Source organism: Pelodiscus sinensis, chromosome 4 (assembly GCF_052426305.1).
Source record: "Pelodiscus sinensis isolate ZL-2025 chromosome 4, ASM5242630v1, whole genome shotgun sequence".
NCBI lineage: Eukaryota > Metazoa > Chordata > Testudines > Trionychidae > Pelodiscus > Pelodiscus sinensis.
This window is the reverse complement of record NC_143055.1, coordinates 45,641,046-45,665,900: the sequence shown is the minus strand read 5'-3', so window position 1 is coordinate 45,665,900 and position 24,855 is coordinate 45,641,046. Positions and strand designations below refer to the sequence as shown.

At 46.3% G+C, this 24,855-nt stretch overlaps 1 protein-coding gene across 6 annotated transcripts in view; it reads left to right on the top strand.

The window, feature by feature from the left end:
* ATP8A1 (ATPase phospholipid transporting 8A1) overlaps positions 1-24,855 on the top strand; it is a 222,352-nt gene that overhangs the window by 91,763 nt on the left and 105,734 nt on the right. For all 6 annotated transcript variants that reach the window (XM_075930509.2, XM_006111916.5, XM_006111917.5 and 3 more), the window contains 3 exons: positions 7,029-7,134; positions 8,912-8,994; positions 9,136-9,185. In XM_075930509.2, coding sequence (XP_075786624.1) covers positions 7,029-7,134; positions 8,912-8,994; positions 9,136-9,185 — 239 coding nt within the window. The remainder of the gene's footprint in view (positions 1-7,028; positions 7,135-8,911; positions 8,995-9,135; positions 9,186-24,855) is intronic.

The window sequence follows — 24,855 nt, the reverse complement described above, 5'->3', positions numbered from 1 at the left end:
GCAATAGAAAAGATGATCTTGTTTTACAAAATGAAAGGAGTGATTTCAAAAAAACAAAAAAAGAGCATCTTTTAAAAGAAATTAAATTATATATATATATATATGAAACCAACCTATATTCTATGCAAATAATAGCCCAGCTTTCTGTTCATGAGAAGCTGTATACTCATTAGCCATGGACGTTTAATTATACTCATTAGCCATGGACATTTAATTATAATTAAACCCATGTGTTCTCTGAGATGTCTTGTGCACATATATATTCCATCGCTGGTGACTTTGTGTCCAGTGTATCCGAGCTGGAGACTTTTGGTGAGCAGGACCCATTAGAGGGGTACATGCAAGTTTTGTGACTTCCTGCCTCCACCTAAGAAATAAAGGGTTCTAGCCCATTCACAGTTTCTTCTTCCTGCTTGTAATTAAAATTGGAGATCCTAGTAATGTTAATCACATGCTCAAGTGCTTTGCTGGATCAGATCTTATAACAGAAACTAGTGAACATGTACCTCTTTTCTAGAAAAATTCAGAGCTATGAATATAAGAAAGACAGGAGCTGCCCCATTTTGAAAGTGAAACTGAAAAGGTTTCTAAAATTGGTGATTCTCTATATAGTTATACCATTTCTTCTTCCAGACTATTTCTTGAATGAAGTCATTTTTTTCAGAAATGTTTCATTCTGTACAATATAGGGGATTGTTGTTTTTACAGTTGAACAGCCTCACTTTTAGTGGAGTTCTGTCTTCTCATTTGCACTCAAAGGAACCAAGTTCCTGTAGTAGGGGAGTGCCCAATTACCACTCTGTCTCAGGCTGCACCCTTTCCCCCAGCCTCCATCTTGCTTCATGTCTTCCTGCTTCCTCTCTGCCTCTTCCTACCCTATTCTGCCACCACATCACCTCTTCCTGCCCCCACTCCTATCCCTGTCCCCAGGGTCTCCTGTATACCAGTGAACAGCTTGATCATAGTAAGTGAAAGATTCTGGGAGAGAAGGGGAGGAGCTGATTGATGGTACAATACTAGCCTGCACGGGAGAGGGCTGAGAGGACAGGGGGGAGGTGAGTCATAGGGCTGACAGTTAATGACCACTATTTTTTTCTGTGGATGCTCAGTCTCAAAGCATCCACAGAGTTGGTGCTTATGTTTGCATTTATATAATAATCTTCTCTAAGTGTCTTTAGTATTGGCAACTAGACGTCTTAGAAATCAATTTGGGAAATTATGGTTTATGTGGGAAAAACAATATAACTTCTCCTAATCTTGTTTTGAGAAATGGCTAAAATACTTTTGATAAAAGTGTCCAAAGTAAATCAGTCTGAAATAGACAGGCATGGATAATTTCTGTCCAAATAGTTAAAGTTTGGCAAAATTATAAACAACTGAACTCAGAGCTGAATTATGGAAAGTGTCACAGGGTTCACACATTACTAGGGTATGACTTTCTGGCTGCTCTGGGAATTAGCTCTTTCCTGATCCAATATTGCCTTCTGCTGCTGATTGTGCATCCTGTGTTCTCCCTTTCCCTGTGACTCAGGTTGATCTCTCTTTGGGTATGTCTACACTACAAAGTTAGTTCGAACTAACGGACGTTAGTTCGAACTAACTTTCATAGGCGCTACACTAGCGCTCCGCTAGTTCGAATTTGAATCGAACTAGCGGAGCGCTTAGTTCGAACTAGGTAAACCTCATTTTACGAGGATTAAGCCTAGTTCGAACTAGCTAGTTCGAATTAAGGGGTGTGTAGCCCCTTAATTCGAACTAGTGGGACGCTAGCCCTCCCCAGGTTTCCCTGGTGGCCACTCTGGCCAACACCAGGGAAACTCTATGCCCCCCTCCCGGCCCCGGACCCCTTAAAGGGGCACGGGCTGGCTACGGTGCCTGTGCCAGGTGCAAGCCTGCCAGCACCCAGCCAGCAGACCCTGCACCTGGCACGGCACAGAGCCACCCACCCGATGTCCCCCAGCCCACCCCCTCTTGCCGGGACCAGGCTGGCGGCTCCCGGGAGCTTGCCCTGGACCGCAAGAGGCGGGCACCTTCCTGGGCTAGTGCGGACATCGTGGACCTTGTCCACGATCTCCGCACTAGGCACAGGAAAGTGGCCGGCTAGGGCAGGAGAGCTGCCAGCCTGGCCACCCAGGAGCAGGTATGCATGAAAATCAAGGGGGTCCACTGAGACCCCCCGACCCTGAGCCCTGAGCTTACAATGGCCGTCCTGGGTCAGACCAAAGGTCCATCTAGCCCAGTAGCCTGTCTGCTGACAGCAGCCAACCCTAGGGACCCTGGAGGGGATGGACCGAAGACAATGACCAAGCCATTTGTCTCGTGCCATCCCTCTCCAGCCTTCCACAAACTTTGGGCAGGGACACCACTCCTACCCCCTGGCTAAGACCACTCCATGGACCCAACCTCCATGACTTTATCTCACTTCCCTTTAAACTCTGTTCTAGTTGTAGCCTTCCCAGCCTCCTGCAGCAAGGAGTTCCACAGGTTAACTATTTGCTTTGTCAACAACAACAACTTTCTCTTACTAGTTTCAAGCCTGCTACCCATTCCTTTCCTTTGGTGTCCTCTAGTCCTCCTTTATGGGAACTCAGGAAGAACTTTTCTGAATGCACCGTCTCCACCCAACCCCTGCTTTTAGAGACCTCTATCCTGTCCCCCCTCCGTCTCCTCTTTTCTAAGCTGAACAGTCCCAGTCTCTGTAGCCTTTCTTCATCTGGGACCTGTTCCCAACCCCTGATCATGTTAGTTGCCCTCCCTTCTCCCAGCCTTTCTCTTCCCCTCTCCCACCTCCTTTTCCCAGTCTCCCCCCAGTTTTGTTCAATAAAGACAGAGTCAATGTTGGAAGAAACGTTATCTTTATTTTGTACATCAATAAGAAGGGGGGCTAGGGAAGGGTAAGTGGAAGGAGGTGAGGGAGGAATGGGGTACGAGCCCCCGATGGGGAGGACTGGGCTGGCTCTGCGGGCTTCTGAGGGTGGAAGCTCTCCTGCAGCCCCCCAATTACCCCCTCTCCCCAGATGGCAGCCTGCGGCAAGTGCAGCCGGGCTGATGGCCGAGTGGTGTGATGTGCCCAGTGTGGGTACTCCGGGCACTCCAAGCCAGAACTTCTTTGCAAGCGGGGCACCCCTTAGAACTGTGTGTCCGGGGTGGGGGTCGGGACCCTTTAAGCACAGCCCTCGGCTAGCTTGAGACAGCATCTCCATGCTCTAAGTCCTCCTCTTATGCCCTGCCGGCACTGCTTCCGGCCATCCTTAAGCCCTGTTCAGAGTCCACTCAATGTGGACTTGCTAGTTCGAATTAGCAAAACGCTAATTCAAACTAGTTTTTAGTTCTAGATGCGTTAGTTCGAATTAGCTTAGTTCGAATTAACTAATTCGAACTAAGTTAGTTCGAACTAGCGCTGTAGTGTAGACGTACCCTGAGTGACTTGGTTTGGCCAGTATGGATCTTCCTTTTTGAGCTATCATAGTCTTTCTATACAAATTGTCTTGAATAGTTTCCCCATTCACTACCAAATGATGCCAATTCCCAAATAGCTGGTAGTGGAACCCAGGCCCATCCTCTACTCTGGACTCCAGCTCAGGAACCCCTAATCAGCAGCCAAGGTTTGCCCTATTTTGAACCTTGTTGCCATGTTCCTGAGCCTCTAGGTTCACTTACATCCTTCTGTGAATAGGTGCCAATTCCATAGGTGTTCTGCAACTGGAGCACCATCAGGAAAAGATAGTGGGTGCACAGCATCCGCAAGTGGCTCTGCTGATCAGCTCCCTGTGGTTCAATGGTGTGCAGGAGACACTGGTGAGGGAGGAAGAGTCAGAGCAAGGCTTGGATTCTTGGGACAGAGCAGGAAGATGTGGAGAGGGAGCAGGGTCTGGGGCAGAGCAGCAATCAAATACTCCTGGGAAATCAGAAAAGTACTTCTGCCTCTGTGATGTCCAGAAAGGCCACTGGCTCTCTTGCTGCAGCCCCTTCTACTGCCCCTTTCTGGCTTTTTACTAGCCCTGCCTGTTCCTTCTGAGCTGAGCTCCATCTTCATTCAGGAGTTACTGAGGTCACCTAATTTCCTTCTGCTACTGCTTATCCAGTTAATTGGCCCCTTTTCAGCCTGATTGATATCTTCTAAGCCATTGGTCACCAACCAGTAGTTTGGGATCTACCTGTAGATCTTGGAGCCTCTGACAGTGATCCTGACTGGTTTGGCGAATAAGCTATCAAGCAGTAGCACTTCAGTTGCCCCTCCAACCCCTGTCATGCTGCTCCTGCCCTCTGCCTTGGAGCTGCCCCCTTGGGAGCCTCCTGCTTGCTGGGCAGGGTTTGAGAGGGAGAAAGAGAGGCACTGATGTTAATGTCCCTCCTCCCCCCACTTCTGTACCTGATCTTCACACACAGAGAGAAGGGGATGGAGGGAGCCTGGCAATGCAAATCTCTGTCACTCTCACACACTGTGTGGCTACGTCTATACTGCGCTGTTTTGTGCAAGAAATATGCAAATTAGGCAAAGAATAGAATATCGCCATGCCTCATTTGCATAATTAATGAGCAGCCGCTTTTTGCGCAAGAGGCTTTTGCGCAAAACCCCCTCTTGCGTAAAAAGCCATTCTTCCTGAAATAAAGCAGAACGGCTCTTGTGCTAAAAGGGGGTTTTGCGCAAAAAGAAGCCATGTAGACGGCTCCTTTTTCCGCAAAAGCCTCTTGCGCAAAAAGTGGCCACACGTTAAATATGCAAATGAGAAATGGCGATATTCCACGCTTTGCCTTATTTGCATATTTCTTGCACAAAACAGTGCAGTATAGACATAGCCTTTGTGTGTCTGTCATTCTCACACACACATGCTGTTCTTCACTCTCAGCTCCTGACCCAACACATACGTGGAGGGTTGTTGTTACTTCTTTTACTGCTTGGACAGTGTGTTATTTGTGATTTTTGACTGGTCTGTGCATTTCATTATTTTCATTTCTCTCTTATGCTTATATTTAATTCTTTGAGTAGTAAGTTCTAAAATTCCTAACCTAGTATGGTTGGAGTTATTATCCCTGTGGTAATTGCTGCTCCTGGAAGTGGCTGACATGTCCTGGCAGCCCTTGAGAAAGGCAGAACCAGGGGGTTTCCAAATGCCATCCTTGCCTGCAGACACCATTCCTGCAGGTCCCATTGATCAATAACAGGGAACTATGTCCAGTAGAATCTGCGGGCTCAGTGCATGTAGATGAGAGGCAGCACATGGTGCCATGAAGCCACTGCAGTACAAGCCAACTGCTTTCAGGGGTGGTGCAGGGCCAGGGTAGGAGTAAGCCTGCCTTAACCCCACTACTCCACCATCCAGAAGCCATCTCAGTTAAATGGTGCCCAGCCAGAGCCTGCTTCCTGAATCTCTGTCCCAGCCCTGAACCTCCTCCTGCCCCAGATGTGAGTTCCCCTCCACCCAAACTCCTTCCCCTTGTGCCCCGAAACCCCTCTTGGACCCCAATCCCCCACCCTGGGCTAACCCTGGAACCCCTCCCACAATCCAAAGTCCTTCGCCCAAGACCAGAGCCTGCACCCCAACCCCAGCCCAGTGAAAGTGAGTGAGGATGGGGGAGCAAGAGGGAATGAAGTAAGCAGGGTGAAGCCTTGAAGAAGGGGTGGAGCAGGGGAAGGGCCTCAGAAAAGGGGCAGGAAGGAAGTGGGGCAAAGGAATTTGGGTTTGAGATAGATCTTACATTGCACTTAAATTGAAAAAGTGATCTTATGATTAAAAAGGTTGGAGACCACTGTTCTAAACTAGCATGAGATGAACACTCCATTACACTTGGGCAACATTAACTATAGGCTTCAATACTTGCAATGACTGACTATTGTGACCGAGCAGGTTAAAGGACTTGGAGGAAGGGGAGAAAGGCTGCTCTAGCAAAGGGAACAGCAGCAATCCTGGCTAATTAGGAGCAGCTGAGAAAGGGTGGATGCAAATCAATGAAGAGCCAGGTGAAGCTGATTGGGGCTGCCACAGGGGCCTCTTTAAAAACCCTCGGAGGGAGAGGAGGAAAACAACCCAGTGTAAAGGAGACTTAGAGTAGAGGAGCAGGAGGAACCACCAGCCCTGCTAAAGGCTACCGGGGGAGGTGAGCAGGAGGTGTTGGAGCCCTACCTTACCCCCACCCTTTGGGGGGGGGGGAAAGAGGGCTTTCTGGTCATTTGTGACTGGCCCAGGGCTTCAGCCCATACAACATCCTTTATGCTAAGGGCCAGGAAGGCCCAGGGACAAAAACTCTACAGGTGAGGGCCCTGCTGCAGCCCTCAAAGGGTATGGCTACACTAGCCACCCTAGTTTGAACTAGGGTGGCTAATGTAGTCATTCAAACTTGCAAATGAAGTCTGGGATTTAAATATCCCTGGCTTCATTTGCATGTTCCCGGGTGCCGCCATTTTTAAATGCCTGGTAGCTCGAATTACCTGCCCGCTGCTACACGCAGCACGGGCTAGGTAGTTCGAATTAACACTCTTAATTCAAACTACCATTACTCCTCCAGAGGAGTAACGTTACTACTCTGGAGGAGTAATGGTAGTTCAAATTAAGAGTGTTAATTCCAACTACCTAGCCTGTGCCGCGTATAGCAGCGGGCAGGTAATTTGAGCTACCGGGCATTTAAAAGTGGTGGCACCCGGGAACATGCAAATGAAGTCCGGGATATTTAAATCCCGGGCTTCATTTGCAAGTTTGAATGACTACATTAGCCACCATAGTTCGAATGAGGGTGGCTAGTGTAGCCATACCCAAAGTGTAGGACAGTGGTCAGAACAGTGGTTGGGGTCTCAGGAGAGAGACTGACCCTGCCACACTATATAAAAGGAAAGTATAGCCGCACTTTGAATAGACTTAAAGCAAATCAGGTGAATGTTAAAAATGATTTGTGTGTAATGTCAAGAACCAAAAGAATATAAATATTTTAAACATATATTGTTTTGAACATGAAAGGAGATTTTCAATGACTTAGTGCTATTTTTACAACGCACAGATTAATTGTTAATTTTTCCTTTTTTTTTGTACTAGCCAACTGCACCTATAATATGTGAATTTCTGACAATGATGGCAGTTTGTCATACAGCTGTTCCAGAAAGAGAAGGTGATAAGATTATATATCAAGCAGCATCTCCAGGTAAGAGCCTGGTAATTACATATGAACAGTAAAACAAACACGACTGTTAATTCAAAACTTGATGTCTTGTTGGTCTCCCCCTTGTCCAGAAATTTAAATAAATGTGCAAAAGTAGTGATATTTAGGATCTGTCTTATAAATTTTTACACCCTTATACAGCACTGATTTTGATTTTTCCCAATCCGTATCTTAAAGAGGATTTATAGGAGTCATATAAATTATATAATAACAAAGGGTGGTTTGCAATCTGCATTACAACATCCAGACACATATGCTGTAAACAGTTGAATGGGTTGGAGAATGCAAATTAAATTCAAAGTCATGTGTTCAGGAAGGCATGTGTTCATTTCAAAAGACAAGCTAATACCCGTTTATGATTCTCTATGATGTTTTATATTAATAACATGGACTTAGCAAAAATCACAAAAGAAAATAACACTATGCAGTAATCATCAGGAATTAAAGTAAAACATGATGATTCTGGTGATAAGACAAAACATCAAGATAAAACAAGACAATATTTAATACACTAGTAAACCATATTTCATACATTATTTTCAAATAGATTCATACTGATTTTTTGCATCAATGTTTTATATGACAAAGTTTTAATTGTATTGTTTATTTGTATTAAAACAGTGGCAGTCAGATGAGAGGTCTGTAGGCATGGCAGAGATATCATTTTCTGATTTTTCTCTAATGTAGTTAAGGAACATGTGATGTGTGTGTATATAATCTTATTACTCACAGTTACCCATGTAGTATCCTTTATACTATGCTAGTATGTTTCTATAAATAAGACAGACATTTCTATCACAGTGAAATGCTTCATCAGCTTGAGCTGTAGAAAAGTGACTCATAGTGATGTATACTGAAATTGAAAGTTAAAATGCATTCAAGTGTTTTGGCAGTTTGAAAATTATTAACAATGGATTATAGAGTGGCTTGCTCACAGATGTAGTGAAGACATGCCTTAAGACACTGGGGTGAAATTTTCATCAGTGGTTTGGTTATTATATTGTCTCTTTCAACCTAATTGGTGAATTATTTTTTTTCAAAGAAATGAAAATCTCTTGCTGTACTACCTTAGCAAGAATGTAATCACAGAATTGCAGCATTGTTCCAATGTTAGATTTACATGTTAGTAAAGAAAATTTTAGGGGAAATGAGATATTTAGTAAGTAGGGTTCAGTTTTCAAATTCATTAAGAAATCCTTAAAAGCTCTATAAGTAAGAAAGCATAGATTATAAATCTTCTGAAAAGAAGAGGACAATTAATAGGCATTGGTCAGTGTGATGCCAGTAGAGGCTATTCAAAAATGTTAGAAATAGAGAAAAAAATGTACTCAAAATAGGGAACCCAAGGAGGCATTTAAACAAGAATATTTTTAGAGTTAGTTATGGTTTGAGGAGGGAAACATAAGGATATCAAAAAAGCAAAAATAATCAATAGTAACATGGGATTCTACAAATATACAAAATGAGAAAGAAAGGGAGGAAAGTAAGACTACTGTTAAATAAGGGTAAAATTTAAAATGATTCAGAAATAGCTGAGGTTCTGAAATTTTTTCAAGAATAATAAAATTTTATTAGTGAGTAAATTATTTATCTATTGATTAGGAGCAGGTAGAAGAATAATTACAAAATTATAACAGGTACGAATCTGCCTATTTCTCTGTTATCGATCCCATGATATTTAAAAGGTATTTAAAAGTTGAAAATTATTTTTCTTGATAGTTTCTCAGTTTATAAAAAAATGGAAATTGGTTTGTTGCAGATGAAGGAGCATTGGTCAGAGCAGCGAAGCATCTTCATTTTGTATTCACTGGAAGGACACCTGACTCTGTAATTATTGAGTCTGTAAGTTTATTACAATTATGCTATTATTTATTATTAATATTTTCATTAATATGAAATAGGCTGCATATAGTTTCCGTAGGTTTATGCCAAAATGTATTATTTTAAGCTTAAATTTCATTAACAAAAATGTCTTTTTTCCAGCTTGGTCAAGAAGAAAGATATGAATTGCTAAACGTGCTGGAATTTACAAGGTAAAAGCAAAATAAGTATTTGATGTTTTTTGTTTTCTATTTTTAAAGTGTCATTTTGCTGATTTTTTTTCCCCTTTTAAAGATAAACCAGTGGGTTTAGATAGCATAAGTTCAGATTTGAAAAAGATTGAAGTTTTATATTTTATTAGAAGCTTTTATTATTAGGAGCTTGTATAATATGTGGTATGCTTTAGCATTATAGTATATATTCTAGCATCATAGGTAGAGCATATAGCAATGCTTAATAGAAAAGGAAGTGTAGTCTGATTTTCATTGTAAAGACTAATGTTCATTTTCAGTCTAATGCAATTGTATAAAATATTCCCATTCTCAGCTTGAAATTTGGTACTTTTGTTTTCATTTTAGAAGTTTTTCTTAGAATCTTGAGCAAAAGTGTATAGTTAATGGGGAAAAAGTGGGGAAAATACACTTGTCATTTTGAAAATGATTTTTTCTTTTTTAACCCTTACCACATCATTTTTAGTGATTAAAAAAGCTTGAAATTTGACTAGGAAGTTGTCCCTTATTGCAATTATTTTTGTGATACAGTAAAACTCCACTGGTCCGGCATCCAAAGGTCCGGCACTCCTGATAGTCCGGCACCATCTGGAGCCCAGATGTGCTTCAGGCAGCTGGACAATTGGAGCTGCTCTGCCTCCGGCTTCTCGGATTCAGCCACTGCTGAAACTGACCAGCGGCTGACTCAGGGAAGCCAGGGGCAGAGCAACTGAGGTGCTGCCAGGTTGGTCCCGTAGTACTGCCCCTCGGCATTGCGGGATCAACCCGGCAGCACCCCAACTGCTATGCCCCAGGCGTCCCCAAGTCAACCGCTACTGAAACTGACCAGTGGCTGACTCGGGGAAGCATCCCCCCACTCCACCCCAGACCCCTCATAGTCCAGCATATCTGATAACCCTTCCGATAGTCTGGCATATTTGACAATTCGGCACCCTCTAGGTCCTAAAGGTGCCGGATTATCGGAAGTTTACTGTACTATGAAAACAGGTTTTAATTTAGCTGAGTTGTGATTTTTAAAGTAGTTCAGACAAAGCATACTGGCCCAAATTTATAAAGGTCCTCAAGCATTGCTGTGCTTAATATTGTGATGCCTAATTGTTTTTAGGAGCTAAATCACATTTTCAGAAGTGATTTAGGAACTGGAGTTTAGGCCAAATGCCTAAATCACTTTTGAAAATTAGGGTTAGGTCCATTTCAGTACTGAGTGCAGCAACTTCTAAATACCTTTAAAAATCTTGGCTGGTATCTTTTGTAAATTGATGGTGTGCTATTGTTCCTTTGGTTCTGTGGGCAAGCGTGTATGTAAACTAAGTAGAATTTTTCATTCAATAGGTGATCTTTCAATGTTCTACAAGAGTTATGTATGTGTGCATAAGGAAGTTAGGTACAATTTCTTTTTCAAGGTACATTTTGTTCACCCTGGCACAGTGTGGATGTGGAGGAATTTTATAAATGGAGGAAGTATTGCACTGACCTCAATCTGACCTGGAGGAAAGAGAGAAAAGGCACAAACACAAACACACACACATACTCACTCACATAAACACACAACTCACACTGGAGTTATGGTTGATTTGATTAAGGAAAAGGACCAGAAAATGCAGGAGTATGAATTTGGAGGCTGGGAATAGTGAACAGACCAAACCAGGTTTCAGGGAAAGTTGCTTCCAAGGAGAGGAGGAAGGATTATAGGAAGAGAATTGGAGAAGAATGAATGGAGTGAGAGCACAGATGAATGGGCACAGGGAAGAAGGAAGGATGAAGGAGTGAAGGGAGAGAAACTGGTGGAAGAACAAAGTGAGAAAATATTAATGTCTGCACCACAATTAAAGTGGAGGCAGGGTTTGTCTGGGCTTGCCAAAAGATGAGAACTGGGGATGGGGGTTAGACACTTCTGCAAAGAGGTGAGCAATGGGCAGCCTTGCAACACTGATTCACTCCTCAGGAATGTGAAGTCCAAATGGCATAAAGGTATAAGCCCTGGGAGGAGAAGCCTCTTTGTTACATGCAGCAAGCAAGCCAGCATTCACCCCCCTTCCCTAGTGGAAGTGAATATCAGGTTGGTTTAGGACCTGCTGTGGGCATTATGCTAGTTGCTCCTTTTTAAGAAGGGACCGGGAAGGAAGTTTTCCTGCACCACCAGATAGGCTTAGGTGGAGTGAGGTTTCTTTTCCTTTCCTAGGGTATGTCTACACTACCCCGCTAGTTCGAACTAGCGGGGTAATGTAGGCATACCGCACTTGCAAATGAAGCCCGGGATTTGAATTTATTTGGAACAAGGTGTACCGGTAGTTCGGAATAGGAATCCTAGTCCGAACTACCTAGTTCGAGCCCCGTGTAGCCGCGCTGCACGGGGTTCGAACCAGCGGGGGTTTAAAAATGGTGGCTCCCTGCTTATGCAAATGAAGCCCGGGAAATTCAAATCCCGGGCTTCATTTGCAAGTGCGGTATGCCTACATTACCCTCCTAGTTCAAACTAGGAGGGTAGTGTAGACATACCCCTAGCGAGTGCCTTTCCTGATAAGAAATAAAGGTGGTATAAATTATTTTGTAAGGTTGTGCAGATGTTCAGCAGAGGTACTCCATAGGGAAGGCATTCAGGGACCAGATAAATGGCCTGGTAAAGGACTTAAAAGAAGGTACTGGATAAAGGAACTGAATGGGGAAGAGATTTTGGGGACTCCTATGATTGGTGCAGCAGAGAGTCAACCAACCTCCCCCCATTCTCATAGCCCACCTTTTGGGGTGGCTAATGGTAACGTCCAAGCTATCGGTTGGCTGGGGCACCTGGATAGAAATGAATAGGGACTGCTGGAAGCCCCAGGGTATGTCTAAACTACGGTGCTATTTCGAATTATCTTAATTGGAATTAACGCATCTACACACAAAATCTACTTTGAAATAGCGTTTTGCTATTTTGAAATAGCGCATCCACACTGAGTGGACCCTGAACCGAAGTTAAGGCTGGCCAGAACCAGTGCCGGCAGGGCATCAGATTAGGACTTAGTGTGTGGGGCTGCTGCCTAAGAGTAACTGACCTCTGTGCTTAAAGGGCCCCTACCCCCACCCTGGACATACAGTTCTCAGGGTTCCCTGCTTGCTTGTCTACCTCGATGAGGGACAGCGAAACAGGCCTGTCTTGGAGTGCCCTGAGTGCCCACACTCAGGACACTACAGCACTCGGCCACATGAAGCCAGAGCTGCCCCTAGGCATGCTGGTGCATCTCGTGGGGTTGTTCCCATCAGGCCGGCTGCACTTGCTGCAGGTTGCCATCCAGGGGGTCCATCAGGGGACTGTCAGGATCCAGGAGGCCCTGCAGGAGAGCATCCACCCCAGGGAGCCCACCGGGAGCTCGTGCCCCATTCCTCCCTCATGTCCTTCCACTTCCCCTACCTAGCCCCCCTTCCTGATGTCAAATAAAAGACAAATATTCAAAAATAGAAACTGGGTTTATTGAACAAAACTGGGTGGGGATGAACCTTTGGGGAGACTGGGAAAAAGAGGTCGGAGAGGGGAAGAGAGGGTGGAAGAGGGGAGGGGAAAACCTGGGAGGAGGGAGCTAGAAGGGGGAAGCAAGGGGAAGAATGGGGAGGGGAAGCTCAGGGCCCAGGGTTGGGGGGTCTCTCCGGACCAACTTGATTTTCATACAGACCTGCTCCTGGGTTCGCATGTGGCCTTTGGTGACAAGGCTGGTAGCTATCCTGCCATAGACGGCCGCATTCCTCCATCTAGTGTGGAGATCATGGACGTTGGGGGCATCCCCCCCAAACCTGAATAAGGTCCATGATCTCCACCCTGGACTAGGAAGGTGCCCACCTTCTCCAGCCCCTGTCAGACTCCTGGGAGCTGGCAGTCTGCTCCTCAGGAGCAGTGGAGGGCTGGCTGCCAGTGGCTTGCTGGCTCATGTTTTGGGGCCGCTGGGCCAGGGGCCCCGATGGACACTGCTGGCTCTGGGCTGGCAAGCTTGGAGCTGGCACAGGCACTGTGTCCAGAGTCAACCCCTTTAATGGCTCCGGGACTGAGAGAAGAGAGTAAGTTTTCCTGGTTGTGCCCAAAGTGGCCACCAGGACTCCCTGGGAAGGGCTGGAGGCCTCCTATTCCGAATTAAGTGTCTACTCAGCACTTAATTCGAAATAGCTATTTCAAATTAAACTCTCTGCTATTTTGAATCAATTTCGAAATAGCAGTTTGCATGTATAGATGCTAGTAAAGTTAATTCAAAATAATGGCTGTTATTTCGAATTACCTTTGCAGTGTAGACATGCCCCCAGGGAATTATTTGAAGAAATATGGTTTTGCCAGCATTGTACACTTCATCTTCTGGTAGTCCGAGACATCTATATAATAAAGTTGAGACCTGATTAAAATCTATAGTAAGTGTCTCCTGTCCTTCTTTTGGAAGACCCAAACAGAAATCAGGTAAACGTCTAGACTGTACGCCTTTTTTGACAGAGGCTTTGTCGACAGTATCTATCGACAAAGCCTCTGTTGAGAAAGAGCGTCTAGGTTACATTATGCGAATGGAAAAATCGATCCGCTTTTTTGAAAAAGAGCGTCCAGACTGCTTGACGCTTTGTTGAAAAAAGAAGGCACCTGGAAGTGCTTCTGGTAGGGAATGGGGGCAGCCTTTATTTCCAGGTGCTGCTGCCTGCTCTTTGCAGAGACTCATGCTTAAAGGGATCCCCCTGGACAGCCATTGCTCTGCTCCTGCTTCTGGCTTGCCTATCTCCTAGAGGGACAGCAAAGTTGCTGCAGTGCTTGCTCTGGTTGCCCTGCTTCCTCAGACACCACAGCAGTTTATTTGCAGGGGTTTTTTTTCTGCTTTTCACCTTTTATTTGGCCATGGGGCCTGAGCTGCCCCTGGGCAGGTGATGGCCCCACACTGCCATACTGCAGCTTCTACTGCATCTGCATGACTCTGTCATGAATCTCCTCCCCATATGGACCCAGACCACACCAAGGAGACCCTCCTATGGGATGCAGGAGCTCTGCCCTTGCCCCCAAACTTTTTTGGGGACAGGCATGCGGGTGCCACAGATCAGGGATGGTGGTGGGGCGGGTGTGGTGCTCCCCTGTTAGGTAGAGGGTCCAGCTGTGGAGGAAAAGAAGAGGAGACAATCAATGTCTGTGTGCACCCCTGCTGTCCCCAAGGGCATGCCGTTGCTGGCAGGGGCTCCCCTTTGGACAGGAGCCTCGGGGGTGTTACACGTGACACCGCGAGTGAGTTGGGCAATGGCCTGAAAGACTCACAGGGTCCCCACTGTGGCAATGGGACTAGATGGCCCCCCACACTGCCAACGCGCCCGTGTGTGGTGACCCCTCAAAACTGATGTTCCCTCCCTGCTGTCAACGCATGCCTGGGAGGCCTCTGGGGTCTGGTGGACCAGCTCCTGGGAGAGGGTCCTTGCTGCCTCCTCCTCCTCCTCCTGGTGCAGCTCCCCTGCCTGGTTTTCCTCCCTCATGAGTTGGTCCATGATGTGGTGGAGTAACCCGGACTCTGTCACACACAGTGGAGTCTGGAATTCCCCACCGCCCAGGATTTGCTCCATCTCCTCCTAGTAAGGGCAGCACTGTGGGGCTGCTCCAGAGCGGGAGCTCTGGTCCTGGGCCTTGGCGTATCCCTGCTGCAGCTCTTTGACTTTGGCCCTCGCTTGTGCCATGGTGCAGAGCTGATGCCCTTTGGTGGCCAGTCCCTGGGCCAGGCGCTCATAAATGTCCACATTCCTTCAGCGTGTTTGCAGGGCCTGCAGGGCTTCTTCCTGGAACCAGAGCTCCAGCAGGTTTTTGATTTCTGGCCCTGACCAGGCTGGTGCCCGCCTTTTGGTGTCCCTGGATGGGTTCTCATCTCTGTCCCGAGAAGGGCCAAGGGGCCTTGAGGCTGGGACATGGCTGGCATGAGTGCTTTGGCTAGCTGCCGGACAGCAATGACTGTTTGGGTGCCTGTGCCTTTAAGAGGCTGTGGCCAGGAATCACAGAGGTGCTGTACATGTAAAGGCTAGGCTGTCCATAAGAGCTTCTTCCTGGAGACCTTTTTTGTCAACAGAATTGGCTCCCTGCGTCTCCACACACCCTTTTGTCGACAGATCTGTCAACAAAGGCGTTCTTCATCGTAAAACGAGGTTTACCGCTGTCGACAAAACTGCCGCGTTCTGTTGACTTACTGTTAACAGAACGCAGTGGTAGTGTAGACGCAGGTGTAGTTTTTTCGACAAAAGACCTTTATTGTCGAAAAAACCCTGTAGTCTAGACACATCCTGGGAGACTAGCCCAGCTGTAAAAGGAAATGTATCTTGAGGAAGATGATTTGAGAAGAGAAATAATTCTATTTAAAAAGGAGAAATGCATATAAAAGTTATGGGATGTGAAACGGGGACAATGAAAAAGATGAAAAGTTGCAAAATATAGCTGACTGGAGCATAGACAAGGAAAAGAACAAAATAGCAGAGCAAGTTATGTTAAAGTAAGTTTATAGAAAATGTTCTTCATCATTTTGAATTTCATGCAATTGCCTGATTTACAATTTAAAAACATAAGTATGCAGACTTCCTTTGCTTTTGGCTGGAGCCTCAATCTCTATTGAGTCTATATATCACCTTCATTTTTGTTCTGAGAAGTTCAGAGGTATGTGGCACAAAGTGTCTTTGCAACTCACTGGACAGTTACAAGTGCAGTATTTATATAGAATTTATATAAGTCTACCTGTCTCTTCTTCCTGTTCATCTTTACCTCATGTATAGGTTTTATAAACATTTTGAAAACTTGGGGGTTGCCAGGAATAGTTTTTAGATAATCACTTGTACTTTTTGGAGAAATGAAAACTACTTACCTGAGAGTCGTCTTCTCTGAAAAAATAAATTATAGTATCTTACCACTCATACACCCATCCTCTTACCTCAGAATTCTGTCTTTTTTGGCCATTTTATTTTCCAGTTCTTTAATATTTGCTTAGACTTAATGTAGGCACTAGGGGTCACTATTATTCCACAGCAGTAGGGCAAAAGTTTTCCTATTGGATCCAACTTCCAAATGTTGAGTTATGCATCTGCCCAACATTTCTGTGAGAGGAGCATGCACCCTAAGGGTATGTCTACACAAAGTTATTTCGAAATAACTTTCCTAGCATCTACATAGCCAAACCACTTTTTCTAAATTAATTTGAAATAGCGGCATGCTTATTTTGAATTTGGTAAACCTCATTCCATGAGTAATAATGCCAAATTTGAAATAGCTAAATCAAAATAAGTGCTGTGTAGACGCTTACGAAATAGGGGCCTTCCCAGGATGCCCTGGTGGCCACTCTGGGCACAACCAGGAAAACTCCTCTTTCTCCCCTCCTCCCCGGAGCCCTTAAAGGTGTAGAGTCTGGCCACCGTGCCTGTGCCAGCTCCATGCCTGCCAGCCCAGAGCCAGCAGTCACTGCCCCTGACTCAGTGGCCCCAAAATGAGCCAGCAAGCCACCGGCAGCCAGCCCTCCACTGCTCCCCAGGACCAGTCCCCTAGCTCCCAGGAGCCTGCCAGGGGCCGCAAAAGGCGGGTGCCTTCCTGGTGTAGTGTGGAGATCGTGGACCTGATTGAGGTTTCGGGGAGTCCTCCAATGTCCATGATCTCCGCACTGGGTGCAGGAACACAGCCATCTACAGGGGATGGCTGCCAGCCTGGCCTTCAAAGGCCATATCTGCACCCAGGAGCAGGTGCGGATGAAAATCAAGGAGCTGCGGCAGGCCTATGCCAGGGCCACGGGGAGCAGCTCCCAACCAGGGGCTAACCCAGACACTTGCCCTTATGTCAATGCCCTGGACCGCATCCTGCAGCAGAGGGCCCTGACCAGGGCATCGGGGAGGAGGAGGAGGAGAGCCAGGAGCCACAGCAGACCAGGTGGAGAGTGCTGAGCAGCCAGGGCCCCCGAGCAACCCCAGCAGGCCTGTCGCCGGTGTCATCCGACGCCAGGGAAGCTACAACAGGTGAGTGCCATCACTGTCCCCTTATGCGTGGGGAGGGCGGAGATGGAAACCAGGCACTGTGCACGTGGGCCTTGATATCTACGGATCATGCATCAACCCGTGCATGTTCGAGCATGTGCCACACTACCCCAGGGCATATGGCCCCAGCTGGCTGCCACACAGGGGCCTTACCCTATTAGCCACACGCATGTGTGAGGAGACATGACATTCTCCTGACTCCAAGGTGGGACACAGCAGGATGCCCTCCCTCCACAAGGCCACTCTACATCTCCCCACACACAAACATAATATATATAGCACAGGGCCATGGGTGTGGTCTTGAGGTAGCTCCCACTGCCAGGGATAGCAGTACATTCCGAACATGGCCTCTGTGCAAGCACTTCGGCTCTGATGGTGCAGGGCACGGTCATCCTCGCCTTGTAGAGGGGGGCTGGGCTTCACCCACTGTGTCCCCAGGGATAATCGACCACTTCTCTTGTTTCTGCACAGCCGCACCAGCTGCGCGTGCAGGGCGCGCCACCCCACCTGGGACATGCTCCCATACCTGAGGGCTCTGCAGGACCACCCATGCAGTGGAGGGGTACCAGCAGCAGCACTTGGGGGCACTGCAAGCCCTGCGTCACACCCTCCAGCACTGGGTGCAAGAAGACCTGCAGCTCTGGCGGGAGCAGCTTGCCCAGGGCTGTGACATCTGCCAGCACCTGCAGACCCTGCTGCAAAGCATGCTGCCTCCTGCTACTCCAGTGCCTGTTGCCTCCCCAGCTATCACTCCTTCTCCCCTTCCTGCTTCTCTCTCCATCTCCTCCCCACCCTACATCCCCTCCCCATCCCCCCAGGGACACCGAGGCCCCCACTCCCGGGGAGCTGGGAGACATATGGCCCTGTGAGACCCCCAACCCTGAGCCCTGACTTCCCCTCTCCCTTCTTCCCCTTGCTTCCCCCTTCCAGTTCCCTTCTCCCAGGTTTCCCCCTCCCCTCTCCTACCCTGTCCCTCCCTTCTCCTGCCTCCTTTCCCCAGTCTCACCAGAGTTTCGTTTTCCCCTCCTCCCCATTTTGTTAAATAAAGAGAGTTTGTATTTATGACACTATGTGTATTTTGTTTTACACCAGGAAGGGGATTAGGGAGGGGTAAGTAGAAGGATGTGAGGGAGGAATGAGGCACAGAGCCCCCAGTGGGGCAGACCAGGGAGACTGTTAGTGCTCCTCAGAGTGGCAGCTCTCCCGCAGGGCCTCCTGGATACTGACAGCCCCCCGATGGACTTCCCGGATGGCAGCCTGCAGCAAGTGCAGCCAGGCTAGCAGCAACATGTCCAAGAGAAGCACCAGAGTGCCCAGGGGCAGGGCAGCTCTGGCTCCATGTTTCAGAGTGCTGTGATGTCCCAAGTGAGGGCAACCAGAGCATGCCGAGACAAAAATGCTTTGCTGTCCCTCATCGAGGTAGGCAAGCAAGCAGGGAAACCTGAGAACTGGCTGCCCAGGAGACTGTGGGGGCCCTTTAAGCACAGACCTCAGTTACTGTTCAGGGCTGCTGCCTGAGGCTAAGTCCTGACCTGGTGCCCTGCCGAAACTGGTTTCGGCCAGCCTTAAATGCGATTCAATATCCACTTAGTGTGGATGCACTATTTTGAAATAGCAAAATGCTATTTTGAAATGCATTTTGTGTGTAGACGCATTATTTTGAAATAAGCTATTTTGAATTAACTATTTCGAAATTAGATGTTTCAAAATAACGCTGTAGTGTAAACATACCCTAAGAGAAGTAATCTATTACAGTTTTTCTAAAAAGAATAGTTACAGATACTATAAGGTGTGTTGTTTTCTTGAAACATAGGGAGCTGATCCTACATATATGTAACTTTCACAACCTTTTGCTGCCTTCCAGCATAAGCTAAATAAAGGGTTATGTTTTTACTTCTATTCAAGTGCAACACACTACTGTTCCAAACATTCACAACTAATAGTTTTAAAAGGATAATTAAAAAGAGAAAATCTTTTATTATGTTTTATTTAGTGCCGTGGATATGATTTTTAGCCATACCAGCATATGAATACTTGAATTGCTGTAGAACTGAGGCATTTCAAATTAGTTTCCTCAGATGGGGAGTGTTGGTAATCCACAATGCCATATTATAATTCAGTCACCCATGAAGCAACTGATTTTTGTGGAGCATCTGAAATCTTATTGGCTTAACACTTTAGCTATTGTGGTACACTGAAATAAGAGATTCCAGATTCTTTTGTCTTTATTATGCAATGCTATTCTAATTTTTACATCGTGAGAAGCCACAAAAGCTGATGATGGTTTATGGGGCATCAGCTGCTCCTCTTTGACACATGTCAGTTGTTCTAAGGTATTCTTATTCATAGGTGCACAGCAAATCATGCTATCAAATGAGCGAGTTGCTACTAATGCTGGCAGTATGAAATAATGCTTTAACCATTGGTCCACATATCCAGGCAGTTAAGCGTGGCAACAGATCTTAGTTTTCAAAAACCCTCTCTCTCCACGGGTATGTCTACACTACCCCGCTAGTGCGAACTAGCGGGGTAATGTATGCATACCGAACGTGCAAATGAAGCCCGGGATTTGAATTTCCCGGGCTTTATTTGCATAAGCCGGCCGGCGCCATTTTTAAATGCCGACTTGTTCGAACCCCGTGCCGCGCGGCTACACGCAGCACGGGCTAGATAGTTCGGACTAGCAAGCTATTCTGAACTATCTGTACACCTCGTGGAATAGCTTGCTAGTCCGAACTATCTAGCCCGTGCTGCGTGTAGCCGCGCGGCACGGGGTTCGAACAAGCCGGCATTTAAAAATGGCGCCGGCCGGCTTATGCAAATAAAGCCCGGGAAATTCAAATCCCGGGCTTCAATTGCACGTTCGGTATGCATACATTACCCCGCTAGTTCGCACTAGCGGGGTAGTGTAGACATACCCCGCGTAGTGAGGTGCACAGCACCAGTAGTAAATTAATATAATAGTGTGTAAGAAAACAATTTCAAAAAGAAAAGACAGTGTTATATTAAAAAAAAAAGGGATTCCAATCTGAATTCTCAGCTTAGTTCCCTTACTAGAGGCTTACTCCTGGCACTAGCAGAGCTCCTATTGACTTGGTTGGTACAGAATAAAGACCAAAGAACAAGCTGTATAAGCCCCCTTCTCTGAGAGATCGGTCAAGTTATCTGATTGTAGACTCCATGGCTACATCTACATTGGCATGATCTTGCGCAAATACTCTTTAACACAAGAGTTCTTGCATTAAAGTATTTGTGCAAGAGAGCATCTACACTGACCTGTGCCTTTGCGCAAGAGATGTGCTTTTGCACAAGAGCATCCATGCCAGTGCAGACGCTCTCTTGCGCAAGAAAGCACCAATGGCCATTTTAGCCATCGGGCTTTCTTGCACAAGAAATTCATGTTGCCTGTCTACACTGGCCTCTTGCACAAGAACAGTTGCACAAGAGGGTTATTCCTGAGCGGGAGCATCATAGTTCTTGAGCAAGAAGCCCTGATTTCACACATTAGAACGTCAGTATTCTTCCGCAAGAATGCCCCGCCAGTGTAGACAGGCAGCATGTTTTTGAGCAAAAGCGGTTGCTTATGCGCAAAATCATGCCAATGTAGACACAGCCCATGAGTAGTTATACTCATCCAGTAAGAGAACTATGAAAAAGTATGGTTAATTTGACTAATAAAAAGATTCACAATAGCAAAAAAAAGGAAAAAGAAAAATACGTGGAAAAATAAAAATAATTTTGCAAAACAAAAAACTGTCTATTTTGTTCCATATTTTTTCTATACAATTTGAAAAATAAGTAATTAATTTTGCATGAAAAGTTTCAATTTTGGAAAAAGCCATTTCAATGAAAAAAATTGTTGAAAAATTTGAGCCATCTCTCCTGAACAGTGACAAAACTAAGACAACCATATTTACCAAGAATGCCTTCCACTATGGATTGTTCAGCAGAAAACAAAAATTTCCTTATACAGTAAACTTCCGATAATCCGGCACCTTTAGGACCCAGGGGGTGCCGGATTATCAGATATGCTGGACTATCAGAAGGGGGGGCTATGAGGGGTCTGGAGTGGGTTGGGAGGGGATGCCACCCCAGACGCCTCATAGCCCCCCCTTACGATAGTCCGGCTCTGCCCCAGGCGTCCCTGATTCAGCCGCTGCTGGTCAGTTTCAGCAGCAGCCAAATCGGGGATGCCTGCAATAGGGCAGCTGGGGTGCTGCCGGGTTGGTCCCGCAGCGCCGAGGGGCAGCGCTATGGCACCAACACAGCAGCACTCCAGCTGCTGTTGGGGACGCCTGGGACAGAGCAGCTGGGGTACTGCCCGGTTGGTCCTGTAGCGCTGCCCCTCGGGGCTGCAGGACCAACCCGGCAGCACCCCAGTTTCTCTTGCGGACCCCTGGGGCAGAGCAGCTGGAGTGCTGCCGGGTTGGTCCCGCAGCCCTGAGGGACAGCGCTACGAGACCAACCCGGCAGCACCCCAGCTGCTCTGCTCCCAGCTTCTCTGATTCAGCTGCTGGTCAGTTTCAGTAGCGGCTGAATCCCGACGCCTGGGGCAAATCAGCTGGGGTGCTGCCGGGGTGGTCCTGTAGCGCCGCCCCTCGGTGCTGCGGGACCAACCCGGCAGCACCCCAGCTGCTCTGCCCCAGGGGTCCCCAAGTCAGCCGCTGCTGAAACAGATCAGCGGCTGATTCCAGGAAGCCCCGGGCAGAGCAGCTCTGCCCCGGGCTTCCTGGAATCAGCCGCTGATCTGTTTCAGCAGCAGCTGACTTGGGGACCCCTGGGGCAGAGCAGCTGGGGTGCTGCCGGGTTGGTCCCGAAGCGCCGTCCTTTGGTACTGCGGGACCAACCCGGCAGCACTCCAGCTGCTGTGCCCCAGGGGTCCCCAAGAGCAGCTGGGGTGCTGCCGGGTTGGTCCTGCAGCCCCGAGGGGCAGCGCTACGAGACCAACCCGGCAGCACCCCAGCTGCTCTGCTCCCAGCTTCTCTGATTCAGCTGCTGGTCAGTTTCAGCAGCAGCTGAATGGGGGAAGCCTGTCTGGCTGCCCCAGCACTTCCGGGTTCCTGATGGTGCCGGACCATCAGGAGTCCCGGAGCATTGGATGCTGGACTAATGGAGTTTTACTGTACTACAATTGAAGCATTTTAGAATAGGATTTCTGCTGCTGTAGCTCAACTATAAGTTATACATCTCTGGACAAATGTATATGGAGAAAAAATAACTACAATATTACAGTAAACTGGTGACTGTGTGGTTCAGTGACTAAGCAGTTCCAGTCACCAAAATGACTTGGCAAATGCTGGAATGCCCTTAGGTTTATCAGATTCCTATGATCAACTAATGATAAAACAGACTCTCTGTGGTGAAAAAAGTAGGGGTAGAACCTGACCTCAGTTAGGAGGATCTTATCTGAAGAGTTTTATATTTGCACACATTGAGAAATAAAGTTTTCTCAGATTATTTGAATCTAAAAACATCTGGGGATGGTTCCACAAATTTCATGAAGACTAAGAGTTTAAGTGATTATAAAAATTATTGCTGAAATGCATGTTGAATTCATCCAGTACAGTAGGTCTTGACTTCTGGGATAGGCCTAAAATGTGTTGGGTTATCTTAGGGAATGGAAGGAGACAGTAGGGTGATATTCATACCCATCCCCACCTCATTTTTATCCCAAAACATGAATTTTAATGAGATCCTCATTTTAAATATTCCCTTCAGTGTGAGGATGTCCTTGTAAGTTGGGTGAACTGAAAAATTTATGTTCTCTTCATGTCTTTCTTGGCTGGACTAAAGCTAGTTAATATCGTCCAGCTATGAATTAGTAATACAAGCAAGGTTGGAAGTCTCATTCACTGTTTTTTGGTTGTTTTTCTTTTAATTTTCAAAACTGTATGCCTAAAGTAAGGTTCCTAAATCCATATTTAGGCTCCTAAATAAAACCAACTTGAGGTACTGAGCATCTTCAGCTACTGTTGATTTCAAGAATTCACAAATAGTGACCAAGAGCTGGAATACAGAGGGATATATTAATCAAACTTTAGACCAATTGTATTCTACTGTATGTGTGTACATATATATGTAAAATGTATTTCTTTTACACAACAGAATAGGAAAAAGTGACAATGCACACAGAACTCATATAAAATAAAATAGCTGTTATGCTTCACCATCATACTCACTATTTACAGGATTTATAGGGACAGTACCTGTAGAACCAGACGTTCTGCAGTTCACTCCATTTTATTTATAGTTTTAAAAACAGTATTGAGAAACTCTTGGACTTAAGAAAATTAAACTAATATGGGAGGGAATCAAACTTTCATTAGAAAACAATGAAGTCAGTTCCACGGGAGGAGTTCCTGTCTTTTAACATTCCTAACAGATCTGTACAGATTTCTAGAAGGAAAATCAAGCCGCACATTTCTCAGATCCACTTAGATGCAGGCAGTGCTTTTTTGTGCCAATACTCTCAGAGGAAAGTTGTTGAGTTCTGACTGGAGGTGCTGGTACTGCATACCGGGCAGTACCATCACAAAAAAAGCATTGCTTGCAGGGGTATGTTATCAGAAGACTTAGTCGCCCTGCAGTCTCTTGTTGGTCGTTCAGACTATGGCTGAACCGCTAGGTAGTGCAGGGTATGTTGGAAAGCAGACTGTCAACTCCTTCCTGGACAATATTTTAATAAGACCTTGGACAATAATTCTTTCTATTAGATATCAAAGAAAACTGTAGAGATCTTTTATGTATATTTATCTATGGAGATGGTTCATATATGTTTCTTCTCCTATAGAAAAGAACAAAACATGCTTTTTCCCAACAAATTTGATCTAGTGTTAGATGACTGATAATAGACAGAGGTCACCTCAAAGGTTGGCGCTGCCTTTCAGTGATGTCTGTCTTCATTCTTCATCTTCATTATCAGTCTAAGCACTCCGGAGACAAAGGTTCAAGAAAATTAGTCTTATTTGGAAGAAAGACCTATTCATCAGCATCACTGCAGCTTTATCCTTGGTCATCACCATGACCGTGCACAGAACTTCATGGCTGCAAGACTCTGTGCTTTGCACTTCTTTTAGAATGTTAGTCGAGTACAACCTCTTGAGGATGCAGACTTATTTAGTGTTTATAACACACTGCACTATCTCAGATTCCAGGGTCATTTCTGGGACAGCTAAATCTCAGCCCCAAACTATGTGCCTTTAAATATCTGAGGCAATCTAGGCAGAAGACACCTGCTTGTCTCCAGCACAGATTTTCTGATACCTGCACATGAAGAAGCCAGGGTTTTCTTGGAGGAGACTGTCTTCCTTGACCAATGGTTATTCTACACTTGCTTCCAGGCAAAGGTTTGATGCAGGGGTCAAAGCCATGCCTGAGCTACTCAGGACCCAGCCCTGCCTTTTGAGCGCCATCTAGTTGTCTCCTATCAGCCATAGCATATGATAACAGGTAAAACCTATGAGACGTGCCCTGCCCTGCTTCCGAGCATGTGCGCACCCCCACACTCTCACCATCATTCACAGTCCTTCTTCAGGTAACCTCACAAAAAATAGTTGAAGAAGTGGCTTCTGCACATCATTTAGAAAACATGGAAGAGGTACCTCTGGAATATAAAGGAAGAGGTTTCTATTCTCAGTATCTCCTTATGTCTAATCAAAAATGTGGTATTTGT